The 13149-nt window shown below is 54.0% G+C and overlaps 1 protein-coding gene across 1 annotated transcript in view; it reads left to right on the top strand.

The window, feature by feature from the left end:
- The window catches only part of GRIK3 (glutamate ionotropic receptor kainate type subunit 3), a 230191-nt gene that overhangs the window by 174218 nt on the left and 42824 nt on the right, over nt 1-13149 (top strand). The window contains exons 8-9 of the mRNA XM_077753181.1: nt 2670-2777; nt 5923-6036. Of these exons, the coding sequence (XP_077609307.1) occupies nt 2670-2777; nt 5923-6036 (222 nt within the window). The remainder of the gene's footprint in view (nt 1-2669; nt 2778-5922; nt 6037-13149) is intronic.

The raw sequence follows: 13149 nt of genomic DNA, 5'->3' as shown, positions 1-13149 counted from the left end.
CCCGCCCACCCCCCCACAGACAGCCCGTGGCCCTGCTGGCATTTAATTCTGCCAGAGCTGACAAGGGGGAAGGCTTCCTTCTGAGTGCAGGTTTGAAGGCACCTGCTGTGATTTCCCCCGGGGGCCAGGAGATAGCCTGAGGGTGCAGAGGAGGGGGAGGCAGCCAGAGGGGAGCTGAGCTTCCCTGTGAAGTTAGAAACCAAACTGTGGGCTTCATCTCGTCTGCTCTTTCAGTCTCTGTCCCCAGCCCCCAGCCCAGCCGCCCATCCAGGCTCTGTAAGCCTCCCCCACTGAACTTGGGCACAGTGACCCCAGGCTCGTCATCTCTGTTCCCGCGGACCCAGATTCTGCCCTGCACCACCATAATGTGTGACTCTGTATAGCTCAGCCCCGATTTGAGCCTCTGTGTCTCTGATCCTAAAATGGGGGTGACAGTGACACCCACATGCAGGATTGTGATGAGACAAAGCACATTCAGGGAAGATGAGCCCTCTGTGACCTCGGGCCCTGGCCCACACCACTAGCCCTCTTCCCAGCCAAGCGCCAACCCTAATCCAAGGGAAAAATAATCGTGTATACCGCTTAGTTGGGATCGTAGATACCAAGGTGCAAAGCACCTTATATATCTTTTTTAACACCTGTGAAATAGGGCATTGTCCCTTGCCAAAGCTCAGAGAGGTTGGATCACTTGTGCAAAGCCCACATTCTGTCCAACTTATTTTAGAGCTTCTCGGGCCCCTTCCAGGCCCTGCCCCTCTGCCTGGGTCAGTCTATCCCCTTGCTCATCTGCACACTTACCCTGGAGCCTTAGCGCTGCCCAAGTGCTTGGAGAGCCCCATGGGTTTTACTTTGGCCTCCTGGGACCCATGATCCCATGAAATTGGATGTCAAATTGTGCGTGTCAGCGTGGATGCCAGGGGCATTCAGCCAGGGAGAGGCCCTGGGGCCATTTTCAGAGCCTCCAGGGGGTCATGGCCCCAGTGTGGTTAGGTACCACCTTGGCAGAGCAAACACTTCGATCATCAGACCTTCCCCCACTCCCACGTGCTCTGGCACCTCTCCCCAACCTTCTCTGACCCAGTGGGCTGTGTGAGCTCCAAATTTTCTCCCCAACTCCAGCCTGAAGCCTCCTTTGGTTCCCAGGGACTCCAAGATATATAGGTTTGTTCTCCCAGACACAGAACATTCTGGCATTCAGGTGTTTAAGTGTGTTGGCTGCCTCCTACCTCCACGGACAAGGGAGAGAAAGGACATGACCCCAGGCTCTGGGACACGGGCCCTCCCGGCCTGCTTCCCGGTCTGTAAAACGGGCATCGTGACCTGACCTGGCTCACCCGCAGGGCTGCTGTGGGGGTTACACGCTCTGAGCGGTGTGAAGCGCTGTGCAGGTATGCACTGGGTCCACAGGAAAGGTGTTTTCTAGAAAGGAGTCAGCAAACCTTTTCTGCAAAGGGCTGGGTAGTAACTATTTCTGCTTTGTGGGCCAGATGGTGTCTTTTTAACTATCCAGGCCTACAGTGGCTGCTCCAAAGCGGCCACAGACAGTAAGTAAACACATGGGTGTGGTGTGTTCTAATCAACTGTTTACAGAAACAGGCAGCAGGCCCATTCCACTGCCAGCTGTAGCTTGCTCACTCTGGATCTAGAAGATGGGACTGTTCTCCCTGTGGGTGCTGTATGTTCCCTGAGCCTCTGCCTGTCTCTCTACATTAGTGACGTTAATGACAATAAAAAAAAAATCACAAATGCTACCATTTGTTCAGGGCTCAGGTCAGAGTGTGCACCGTCCTAAGTATTTTACGGGATTTATCTCCACCCCACCCCCGTAGCATCTTGGTACTGTTATGAATCCCATTTTGTAGATGAGGAAACTGAGGCAGAGAGGTGACGTGGGATTCCCAAGTTCGCACGGCTAACTGCGGTTGAAACTGGCACGGACTCCAGAGTTCTTAAGAGCTTGTTTGGACATTCTAGCTACTCGTATACCCTTGACCGAAGAATGGTCCTCCTCTATCAGGGAAGGTCGCCCTCTTCGACCGAGCACACAGCTTGGGAGGGACGCACAGGGAGCAGTGAGGGAGGAAGGGGACACCCGCCTAGCCAGCCAGATCAGCCGAGTCAGCCGGGCGATCAGTGGGGTGACAGATGTCGCAGCCAGATCGCCCTCACATCGAGCCCCAGAGTTCTTAACCATGACACGTGCGGAGCTGGGGCTGGGGCGGTGGCCCTGACTTCTCGGTCTCCTCCTGCTCTGCCCCAAGCATCTGGTCTTACAGCCGGGGCTGGCTCGGCCCCCTTGGCTTCTCTGCCTTTAGGTGGGTGTCACCTGCTCCAAGCCACCCGTCTGCCTCCTCACCCCTCTCTGGGGACCTGACACGGGCTCCCCCTCCTCTTGGCTTCAAGGCGGGGGCTCATTTGAGTGTGTCTGAGATCGATGTTGTACACGAGAAGGTGCAAATGTAAAGCTAGCTAAAGAGCATAATAGAATTTATGGAAATCACTGGCTCGCACCACAGCCCGAGCAATGATGGAGGTGATTATTAATTAATCATGGTCTTGGGGGAACAGTATCAGTGCAAAGAGTAATTAAAATGAAGCATTGTACAGTTGTACCGAATGATGATTTATGAGCCCGAGGAAGTGCCGCTCTGCCCTCTCCCTTCCGGCAGGCTCAATGGGAAGGATTAACGGGACGGATTGTTTTCAACAAAACCAGTGGCTTACGGACGGATTTTGATCTGGACATCATCAGCCTGAAGGAGGACGGCCTGGAGAAGGTGCGTGGGCTCAGGAGAGGGAGGGGACGAGATCCTGGGGGCTTGCCATGACCTGGCATGGCCTGTGTCCTGGCCCTTCGGAGAACCTGGAGGCCTGGTCAGACTGGAAGGGTGCAGAGCTCAGTGGCCTGGCCATGACAGGCACCCAAGCGATCACCCTGTTCGCAAGGGCCGCCGGGGAGGCTTCACCTGGGAAAAGTCATGAAAGGCTCAGGGGGCAGAGGGACAGACTCGACTTTGGGTAACAGAAACTCTAACAACCAGGGGCGTGTCTGCCTGGGGAGTAGTGAGCTCACTGTCACTGGAGGCATTTAAGCAAAGATGAAGCCATGCAATTGCTTGTCTGGGAAATGCAGTTGGTTCTTATCCTTAGAGAGAGATTGAAGCACGTGAATTCTGATCTCCCCTCTCTTGGTTTCTAAGGTCTCAGTGATTTCGGGGTGTTTGGATGAGGAAAGCAGGCCCTTCTGGGGCCTCCATCTGGCTACCATCAGATGTCTGTAATGAGGCCAATTCTCTCTGGGAACCTTCTGCATCTTCTGTCCGGTCAGGCTGCCTGGCTAGGGAGGAGAGTCAACGTTAGCCCTAATTCTCCGAATTCCTGGGAACTCAGGGCCGGGGGCTCAGCCACAGCCTCTCCCACCAGGGCACTTTGTGGGATGGACAAAGTGCAGGGAATGAAAGCCAGGAAGGGGGGAGGGGCCAGCTTGGAAGCTCCTGGGCCTTCAGGATGCCTTGATTCCTCCCCTCTCCACCCGTCTGCCCTGATTAGGCGTCTCTCCCTTGGATCATTTTAGCAACCAGCCCTGGCTTCTCCACCTCTAACCCTGAGCCTCCTGCCATCCTCAGTCACACACACACACACACACACACACACACACACACACAGCTTCCCAAACTACAGCTCTGCCCTGCTCTGCACGTGCCCCTGGCCCCCTAGTGCCAAGTTACACTCCAGCCCCTCACTTGGGCCCCTTTATGGCTCTCCAAGAAACAACCCAACCCACCTCTCCAGGCCCAGCCTCCGCTGCCCCCAGAACATTCCCCAGGGCCTGGTCACCCCCACTCCCTTGGGCCCCTCCTTTGGCTGAGTGATCGCCCAGGGGGCGGAGGTGGCCTCTGTGTCCTGGGTTCGCTCCCTCAGGCACAGGCCCGGCTCTGGCTGGGTTGGACCTTGTGGCCAAGTTTACTCCGTTCACTCCTGAGTCTCCCACAGACCAATGGGGCCCAGGACAGGGGTGGCCAGGGAACCGCCACCTTTCCTCTGCACACAGCATCAGGCCCCTCGAGACAGGTGCTGTGGCCTCTGCTCCTAAGATCAGGGAGACCAGCTGGTCCAACTATTCCCACGACAAGGTCTCACCGAGCAGTGTGCCAGCTTCCTATTTAAACTCAGGCAGTGCCCGGCAGTGGCGGCGGGGGGCGGGGAGGGCTTCCTTCCCTGACAGTATTACTGCAGTGGTTTCCACTCAGGTGGCATCTCGCGTTTGCTGTCTCAGCCGTCCATCTCTGGAGGTGACCTAAAAGTCTAAGGATGGCAATTAGACACATGTATGCCAGCGCCACCGGCTCCCATGCCCACGGCAGACACCTGTAATCAGATCACGAGAGCACTTTCCTCCTGAGCATCTCACAGCATTCTTCTCCCAAGCGCAAAGCGGCAATAGCTAACACCCAAAAGATCCCTCCTACTATATACCTGGACAGAGGTTGCCCCGCACCCTCTGGGGGCTCCTGGTCACTGCGACCGGGAATGGTGGGCAGACAGCCCGTATAGGCTGGGTCTTCCTCCGTCCTAGGCATTCTCATCCCCACGGCTCCCAGGACCTAAGTGGGCATGCAGTCGGAAGTCAACAGGTGCTTCCTGGGGCGAGAGTACCTGCTATTCAGGAGCCACCGGACAGATGTGTACTGAGCACCGGGTGTCCTGCTAGGGACCCTCACGAGCTCGGCCCACTTGAGAGGAGAGCCTCATTGAGGCGTTCTGCCTGTCTCTTCTCTTGGCTCTGGGGGGCCTGCGTGGACAGAAATCCAGCCTGGAGAGGGTGCTAAAGTCCAGACACAGCCGCCCTGCCTCTTGTCTCATCACTTGTGTTTGCTAAGCAGGGTCAGAGCTGATCCAGCCAGCTCCAGCCGGTGGCTCTGGGAGGATTAAGGCAGAATTACCCGGGCATAATTACGTGTCTCTCTGCTATCTGCTCTGCACAGCTCTCTTAATGGGATGTTTGCGTTTGGCCTCTCTGTGTAATTGATTAAGTTTCCTGGGTGCTCCCCCTCCCCCCAGCTAGGCCAAGGACAGAATGGGCATGCCAAAACTTTGAGGGAGGGGACCTGGGGGGAGTGGGTGGAGCTGGGCGGAGCTGGACCTTCCTGAGGCCTGAGACAATCACTGGTAAACTTGATCTTCCCTGGCCTCCTCCAGCCTTGGGACTGATAGCAATGAGGGCATGGGGGAGAGACAGATTATGCCGCCTTGGCCGGGGTATCTGCCAACTTTAGAAGTAAAACCACAAAGCAAATTGCCTTCAAACCCAGAAGCGACCAAGCCCGTAGTGACGGCCCTCCGCTCTTTGGTCTCAGACCAGCCCCTGCCCAGCCTGCTTTCCTACATGGGACACATTTCATCACCTATTACCCCATTCCGCTACTGCTGGGGGAGCATCTCCCTCGCTCCAGGCCCTGCCTTGGGCTTCAGAGGGTGTGCTGGCCCCGGGAGGTCGCACCAGGGCTGAGACCAGATGTGTAAGCAGCTGCGTGCCCAGCATCTTCCCCGAGGCAAGGGAGGCCCACCGGGCTCAGAGTGGCTCTGTCCTAGGGTAGGACCTGGCCCTGACCCCAGGACCCATGATTTCCTAGCGCCTCTGCTTCAGCCCAGGCTGAGGTCTCTGGGCTATTTTTACACCCCCCTTCTCTTCTGCATTTTCCCCTCCGGCTGTGATACGTGCGCCAGCAAGGGGGAGGTGCTGGAATTCAGGAGACTCCAACCTGGGGCGCCTCCTCCAGGAAAAAGGGAGGCAGCAAGGTTGTCAGGAGTTAGCTCACAGCTTGTCAGCCATGACGACAGTGCTCGCCGGCAATGGGAAGGAGACGATGGGCTTGCTGGCCATCTGAGGGCTCAGCACCTTTTCTCCGTCTGTCCATCCAGGTTGGAGTGTGGAGTCCCGCAGAGGGCCTCAACATCACGGAGGTCGCCAAAGGCCGAGGCCCTAATGTCACGGACTCTCTGACGAACAGGTCACTCATTGTCACCACCGTGCTGGTAAGAGCCCACAGCCCTGCGGGAGGGACTGTCTGAGCCAGGGACGGGCTGGAGAGACCTTTCCGTCGCCCCACGTGGCACAGACCGGGCACCTCTCGGGGCTGCTGCGAGGCTGGAAGACGGGGGTTGGGGAAACACTAAGGGTCCCTCAGAAAGGCTTCAGCAGTTGGAGCGCAGCAACTGTACTCATGGTCACAGGCCGAGGACCCCGAGGGGCAGCTTTCAGTGGCCTCTTCCCTCAGGCAGAGTGGGCTGGTCCTTGTGCCCGTCGGAGAGCTACTTGAAGCCCGTGCAGAGGCCTGTGTGTCTGCATTTATCCCTGCCCCCACGCCCCCTTGAAAGTACAAACCACGAAGGGGTAGAAGGAAGGAAGTTAGCCTGCCCTCTGCACCAGGACTGAGGGCCCTCCTCTTGACCTCGGTTCCCAGGAGTCCCCCCCACTGTGGTGGGTACCGTGGCCACACCCAGAGAGCCCAGCGGGTGACACAGGCCACAGTCCACGGTGTCCCGTCCCGAGAGCTCTCCTCTGTGGTCACTCTACCTGTCACCCTCCCTCCATTTGCCAGGACTGAAGAGCACCTCCTTCTTCTGACCTAAGGAGTGGCTCCCGGGGTCTCCCAGGCTCCCTTAGAGCTCAAGGTGGGCAGAAGGACACCCCCCGCCCCCACCACTGCCCTCTTGACTGGCCAGGGCTGGGCCCTCTCCTCGTGCGCCAGCCGCTTCTCGAAGGCCTCCAGAGCATCCACAGACGCAGGGCCCACCCTTTCAGAGACATTGCACTGCTCTTGGGGACCCAAGCCGGGTCACAGTGGGGAGAGGCAGCCTGATTCCAGCCTGGTGGTTTCTGACCAAAGACCTTGCGAGGACAATTTGGGCAGCCCCACCTTATATTAAAGTTCATACAATACGATACGATAAATGCAATATGAATAAAGCAAATTCTCTACAAAACAGAGGGCTCAACCTGGTTTGAAGTGCAGGACAGGACCTGGGAGCTTGGCTTGGCACGGGACCTTCTGTGACGCTGAGATGGGGCCCCCCTGCCTCCCCTGAGAGACAGTCAGCCAAGCCCCACTGAACACTTCTGTGTCCCCTCTCTAGTGTGATTCACCACGTATGCTTGGTGGCCCAATGGCGGACACGTCCGAGCAGGAGGGGACACAGTAGTTCAACCCCATTGTCCCAGGGAGCAGCAGACACGGGCACCAGCAGCTTCTAGGGAGCATCTGTAGCCTGAGGGTCTCCCCCCAGTCTTCAGGGTCATGACCATTGAGAGGATCCACACTAAAGATGACGGAGCCCTAACCGTGGTTCTGGACCATCTGCCTGCCGACGGAGCCAGAGCCAGGATGAGAGAGCTGGGGAGACACCTGCCCCAAAGGTTTGGGGATGAACCTCCCCTCCCCCACCAAGCATCTTCCCCAACAGCATATATCTTGCCTGCCTTTATTGATTAAATTTTTGTTAACTAAAACAATATAAAAATTGGACTGCTGAGACCAGGAAGTCAGAAGATTTCATCAGGAACAGGGTAAAACATTTTTTTAAAAAAATCTAAAAGATGAAAAAAGAAACAAATAAAAAAGAGCAGAGGGCTTAAAGACTGATGAGCAATTGAAAGGATATTGATGGGGAGGAAGATAGAAAAGGAGAGCGTTGAAAGGGACCGAAATACAAAGGCTAAAAGGCAAATAATAACGAGAAAAATGAAAACAAGGAACGAGATGAAAAGGAAAGGCATCAGGAAAGACAAAAAATTAAAATAAATAATTAACAGCCTCAGCTAGACAAGGTAGGAAATGTAAAACCGAGATGTCAGAAAGCAAAAGGATAAAAGTGTGACAAAGCTAAAATATAAAAGGGTAAAAATAAAATAATAAAAAGGTGGTAAAAGATTAAAAACAGAGCTGCATAAAATGTGAGATATAAATAAAACACTTTTCACATGGCAAGATTAAAAAAGGTAAAACTAGTGTGCTCCAAGAGATTAGGAAGAAGGGTGATTAAGTGAGCCGGGGTGATTCAGCCACAAAACAATGCCCTCAAGCTAGAGGTGATCTACCGGAAGGATACAGGATATACATGCCTTGAAAGACCACAGGCGTGAGTTTTATTAAAATGGCAGCAGCCTGATTTCAAGGGCATAAGACCCTTCTGCAAAGGTGCACAGGATTCGTCTATGCCAGCAGAGGCAGGAGCCAGCAGACATCGGTGCCCAGACGTCAGTGCTCACAGCTTCTTGCAGAGCTCCAGACCTGATGCACTCAGCGTCTCGCTGGGAGTCCCAACCCCAGGGTCCCACCAGCTTTCAGGCACCCCCGGAGATAGGGGAGGAGAGAGATTCATCTTGGCACCTAGCCTGCACACAGCTCCATCTGTCCCACCGCCTCTCAGATCAAGCAAACGCTAGCCCAGCAGCCTTTTGGGATGTGCAGTGGGGCCTAGGATAGCTGTGACGGTTAAGAGCACTAACCTTCCCTTGGCGCCTGGGTGGCTCAGTCGGTTGGGCGTTCAACTTGAGCTCAGGTCACGATCTCACAGCTAGTGAGTTCGAGCCCCGCGTTGGGCTCTGTGCTGACAGCTCAGAGCCTGGAGCCTGCTTCAGATTCTGTGTCTCCCTCTCTCTGCCCCTCCCCCGCTCACACTCTGTGTGTGTGTGTGTGTGTGTGTGTCTCTCTCTTTCCTTCCAAAATAACATTTAAAAAAAAAAAAGGCTACAAACCTTCCAGGTCTGACCCCTGGCTTTCCTGTGACACCGGAAAACTGCTTAACCACTCCGTGTCTCAGTTCCCGCCCCCCCCGAAAAAGAGATGATAGTAGTTGTAGCTACTCCATAAGTTGAGAGGCTGAGTGATTAATACAGATAAATAAATAAATTAATAACTTCTATCATGCAATTATTAATGATTAATATAAATAGGTTAATAAATATACGTGCATGACAAATGGTAGCTGCTATTGTTACTAACTACTATCATGGATTTTAAATCCAGTCGCCGGAGAGATATGCAGAGTGTTGTAGAAAAAAACCTCTGCTTCTTTCCACAGCTGAGCCCTGAACTTCACTGGAGACTAACCCCTGACCATGAGGTTGTCCAGCACAGGGTGCCCTGCAGACTCGGAGCTTGCATTCAGCAGCCCCCCACCACTCCCCATGCTGCCTCTCGCCTCCTTGTTTCCTGACCGGCCCCTGAAGGCATTAGGGTTTGTGACCTTGATCTCTGGAGTTCCTCATAGCTCTCCTCTCCTACTGATATTTCAGACTGCAGGTCCCAGCCANTCTTGACCTCGGTTCCCAGGAGTCCCCCCCACTGTGGTGGGTACCGTGGCCACACCCAGAGAGCCCAGCGGGTGACACAGGCCACAGTCCACGGTGTCCCGTCCCGAGAGCTCTCCTCTGTGGTCACTCTACCTGTCACCCTCCCTCCATTTGCCAGGACTGAAGAGCACCTCCTTCTTCTGACCTAAGGAGTGGCTCCCGGGGTCTCCCAGGCTCCCTTAGAGCTCAAGGTGGGCAGAAGGACACCCCCCGCCCCCACCACTGCCCTCTTGACTGGCCAGGGCTGGGCCCTCTCCTCGTGCGCCAGCCGCTTCTCGAAGGCCTCCAGAGCATCCACAGACGCAGGGCCCACCCTTTCAGAGACATTGCACTGCTCTTGGGGACCCAAGCCGGGTCACAGTGGGGAGAGGCAGCCTGATTCCAGCCTGGTGGTTTCTGACCAAAGACCTTGCGAGGACAATTTGGGCAGCCCCACCTTATATTAAAGTTCATACAATACGATACGATAAATGCAATATGAATAAAGCAAATTCTCTACAAAACAGAGGGCTCAACCTGGTTTGAAGTGCAGGACAGGACCTGGGAGCTTGGCTTGGCACGGGACCTTCTGTGACGCTGAGATGGGGCCCCCCTGCCTCCCCTGAGAGACAGTCAGCCAAGCCCCACTGAACACTTCTGTGTCCCCTCTCTAGTGTGATTCACCACGTATGCTTGGTGGCCCAATGGCGGACACGTCCGAGCAGGAGGGGACACAGTAGTTCAACCCCATTGTCCCAGGGAGCAGCAGACACGGGCACCAGCAGCTTCTAGGGAGCATCTGTAGCCTGAGGGTCTCCCCCCAGTCTTCAGGGTCATGACCATTGAGAGGATCCACACTAAAGATGACGGAGCCCTAACCGTGGTTCTGGACCATCTGCCTGCCGACGGAGCCAGAGCCAGGATGAGAGAGCTGGGGAGACACCTGCCCCAAAGGTTTGGGGATGAACCTCCCCTCCCCCACCAAGCATCTTCCCCAACAGCATATATCTTGCCTGCCTTTATTGATTAAATTTTTGTTAACTAAAACAATATAAAAATTGGACTGCTGAGACCAGGAAGTCAGAAGATTTCATCAGGAACAGGGTAAAACATTTTTTTAAAAAAATCTAAAAGATGAAAAAAGAAACAAATAAAAAAGAGCAGAGGGCTTAAAGACTGATGAGCAATTGAAAGGATATTGATGGGGAGGAAGATAGAAAAGGAGAGCGTTGAAAGGGACCGAAATACAAAGGCTAAAAGGCAAATAATAACGAGAAAAATGAAAACAAGGAACGAGATGAAAAGGAAAGGCATCAGGAAAGACAAAAAATTAAAATAAATAATTAACAGCCTCAGCTAGACAAGGTAGGAAATGTAAAACCGAGATGTCAGAAAGCAAAAGGATAAAAGTGTGACAAAGCTAAAATATAAAAGGGTAAAAATAAAATAATAAAAAGGTGGTAAAAGATTAAAAACAGAGCTGCATAAAATGTGAGATATAAATAAAACACTTTTCACATGGCAAGATTAAAAAAGGTAAAACTAGTGTGCTCCAAGAGATTAGGAAGAAGGGTGATTAAGTGAGCCGGGGTGATTCAGCCACAAAACAATGCCCTCAAGCTAGAGGTGATCTACCGGAAGGATACAGGATATACATGCCTTGAAAGACCACAGGCGTGAGTTTTATTAAAATGGCAGCAGCCTGATTTCAAGGGCATAAGACCCTTCTGCAAAGGTGCACAGGATTCGTCTATGCCAGCAGAGGCAGGAGCCAGCAGACATCGGTGCCCAGACGTCAGTGCTCACAGCTTCTTGCAGAGCTCCAGACCTGATGCACTCAGCGTCTCGCTGGGAGTCCCAACCCCAGGGTCCCACCAGCTTTCAGGCACCCCCGGAGATAGGGGAGGAGAGAGATTCATCTTGGCACCTAGCCTGCACACAGCTCCATCTGTCCCACCGCCTCTCAGATCAAGCAAACGCTAGCCCAGCAGCCTTTTGGGATGTGCAGTGGGGCCTAGGATAGCTGTGACGGTTAAGAGCACTAACCTTCCCTTGGCGCCTGGGTGGCTCAGTCGGTTGGGCGTTCAACTTGAGCTCAGGTCACGATCTCACAGCTAGTGAGTTCGAGCCCCGCGTTGGGCTCTGTGCTGACAGCTCAGAGCCTGGAGCCTGCTTCAGATTCTGTGTCTCCCTCTCTCTGCCCCTCCCCCGCTCACACTCTGTGTGTGTGTGTGTGTGTGTGTGTCTCTCTCTTTCCTTCCAAAATAACATTTAAAAAAAAAAAAGGCTACAAACCTTCCAGGTCTGACCCCTGGCTTTCCTGTGACACCGGAAAACTGCTTAACCACTCCGTGTCTCAGTTCCCGCCCCCCCCGAAAAAGAGATGATAGTAGTTGTAGCTACTCCATAAGTTGAGAGGCTGAGTGATTAATACAGATAAATAAATAAATTAATAACTTCTATCATGCAATTATTAATGATTAATATAAATAGGTTAATAAATATACGTGCATGACAAATGGTAGCTGCTATTGTTACTAACTACTATCATGGATTTTAAATCCAGTCGCCGGAGAGATATGCAGAGTGTTGTAGAAAAAAACCTCTGCTTCTTTCCACAGCTGAGCCCTGAACTTCACTGGAGACTAACCCCTGACCATGAGGTTGTCCAGCACAGGGTGCCCTGCAGACTCGGAGCTTGCATTCAGCAGCACCCCACCACTCCCCATGCTGCCTCTCGCCTCCTTGTTTCCTGACCGGCCCCTGAAGGCATTAGGGTTTGTGACCTTGATCTCTGGAGTTCCTCATAGCTCTCCTCTCCTACTGATATTTCAGACTGCAGGTCCCAGCCACCACCTTCTCATCCGCTCTGCCCAAAGCCTGAGCTCCTGAGATCATGGTAACTCCCCACCCTGGCCCTTATTACCTTGACCTCTTACAAAGCTGCCAACCTACCTGAAGCGCATGTCCCACCAGCCATCTTAACCCCATCCTGCAGTTTCAGATACTCACACGGACTGGAGGTGACCCATGATTGCTCTCTGCACCCCCACTGCCCAGAGCTCACGAACCATAGAGTCTGCTTCTCCCTGTGGGTCAGTGAGAGAAGCTCAGTCTTTCCTGGAGGAAGAGAAATGGCAGAGAGAGCCCGTGGAGTATACCTGATGGGGACAGGGATGTGACACATGGCCTTTGCGCTGGTCTCCAAGAAAGTCTGTGTCCAGCTGAAAACGTCCTCTGAGTCTCCTGAATGAGAGAGGCCCACTCACTTAGAGCCGTTCATGGAAACTTAGAGCTGTTCCAGATGCTCCTCAAACTCTCAGTGCAGTGTGTGTGTCTCGCGGCCCCGGGGTGCTCTCTGTGGGAAGCTATACCAGTTGTGGAGAGGGCCCAGCCCCAGGGGCTCTGGCTGAAAACTCAGCCCCCTGCTTGGCTGGTGAAAGCAAGGCCAGCATCTCCTGCTGAGGGCACTGAAGGGGGGGGCGGGGCAGCCTGCCTGGAAGTGTGTTGTCCCGGCAACGGCACTTTGAGTGACAGCCAGGTACCAAAGCCTAGTTCAGGTACATCCAGCTGCTTTCCCCTTAGAGAATATGGCTCGACCCCTATGGAGAGAGGTTTCTCTTTTTCCTTTTTCCTGGAATCTGCATGTGGCAAAGGGGCCACAGCTCCCCGCGGGCCATCCCTAAACCTGCCTCCTCTCCTACCCTGTCCTGAAGTTGGGTGCCAACGTGTCTTACCCTGGACAAACAGATGGACAGAGCCCTGACTCCACCACCACCCCCCCCCATCCCCCACCCCGGCCCCTCCAAGCTGCA

This window comes from Crocuta crocuta, unplaced genomic scaffold (genome assembly GCF_008692635.1).
Source record: "Crocuta crocuta isolate KB4526 unplaced genomic scaffold, BGI_CrCroc_1.0 scaffold303, whole genome shotgun sequence".
NCBI lineage: Eukaryota > Metazoa > Chordata > Mammalia > Carnivora > Hyaenidae > Crocuta > Crocuta crocuta.
The sequence above is the reverse complement of the archived record's forward strand: the minus strand, read 5'-3'. Positions and strand labels throughout refer to the sequence as shown.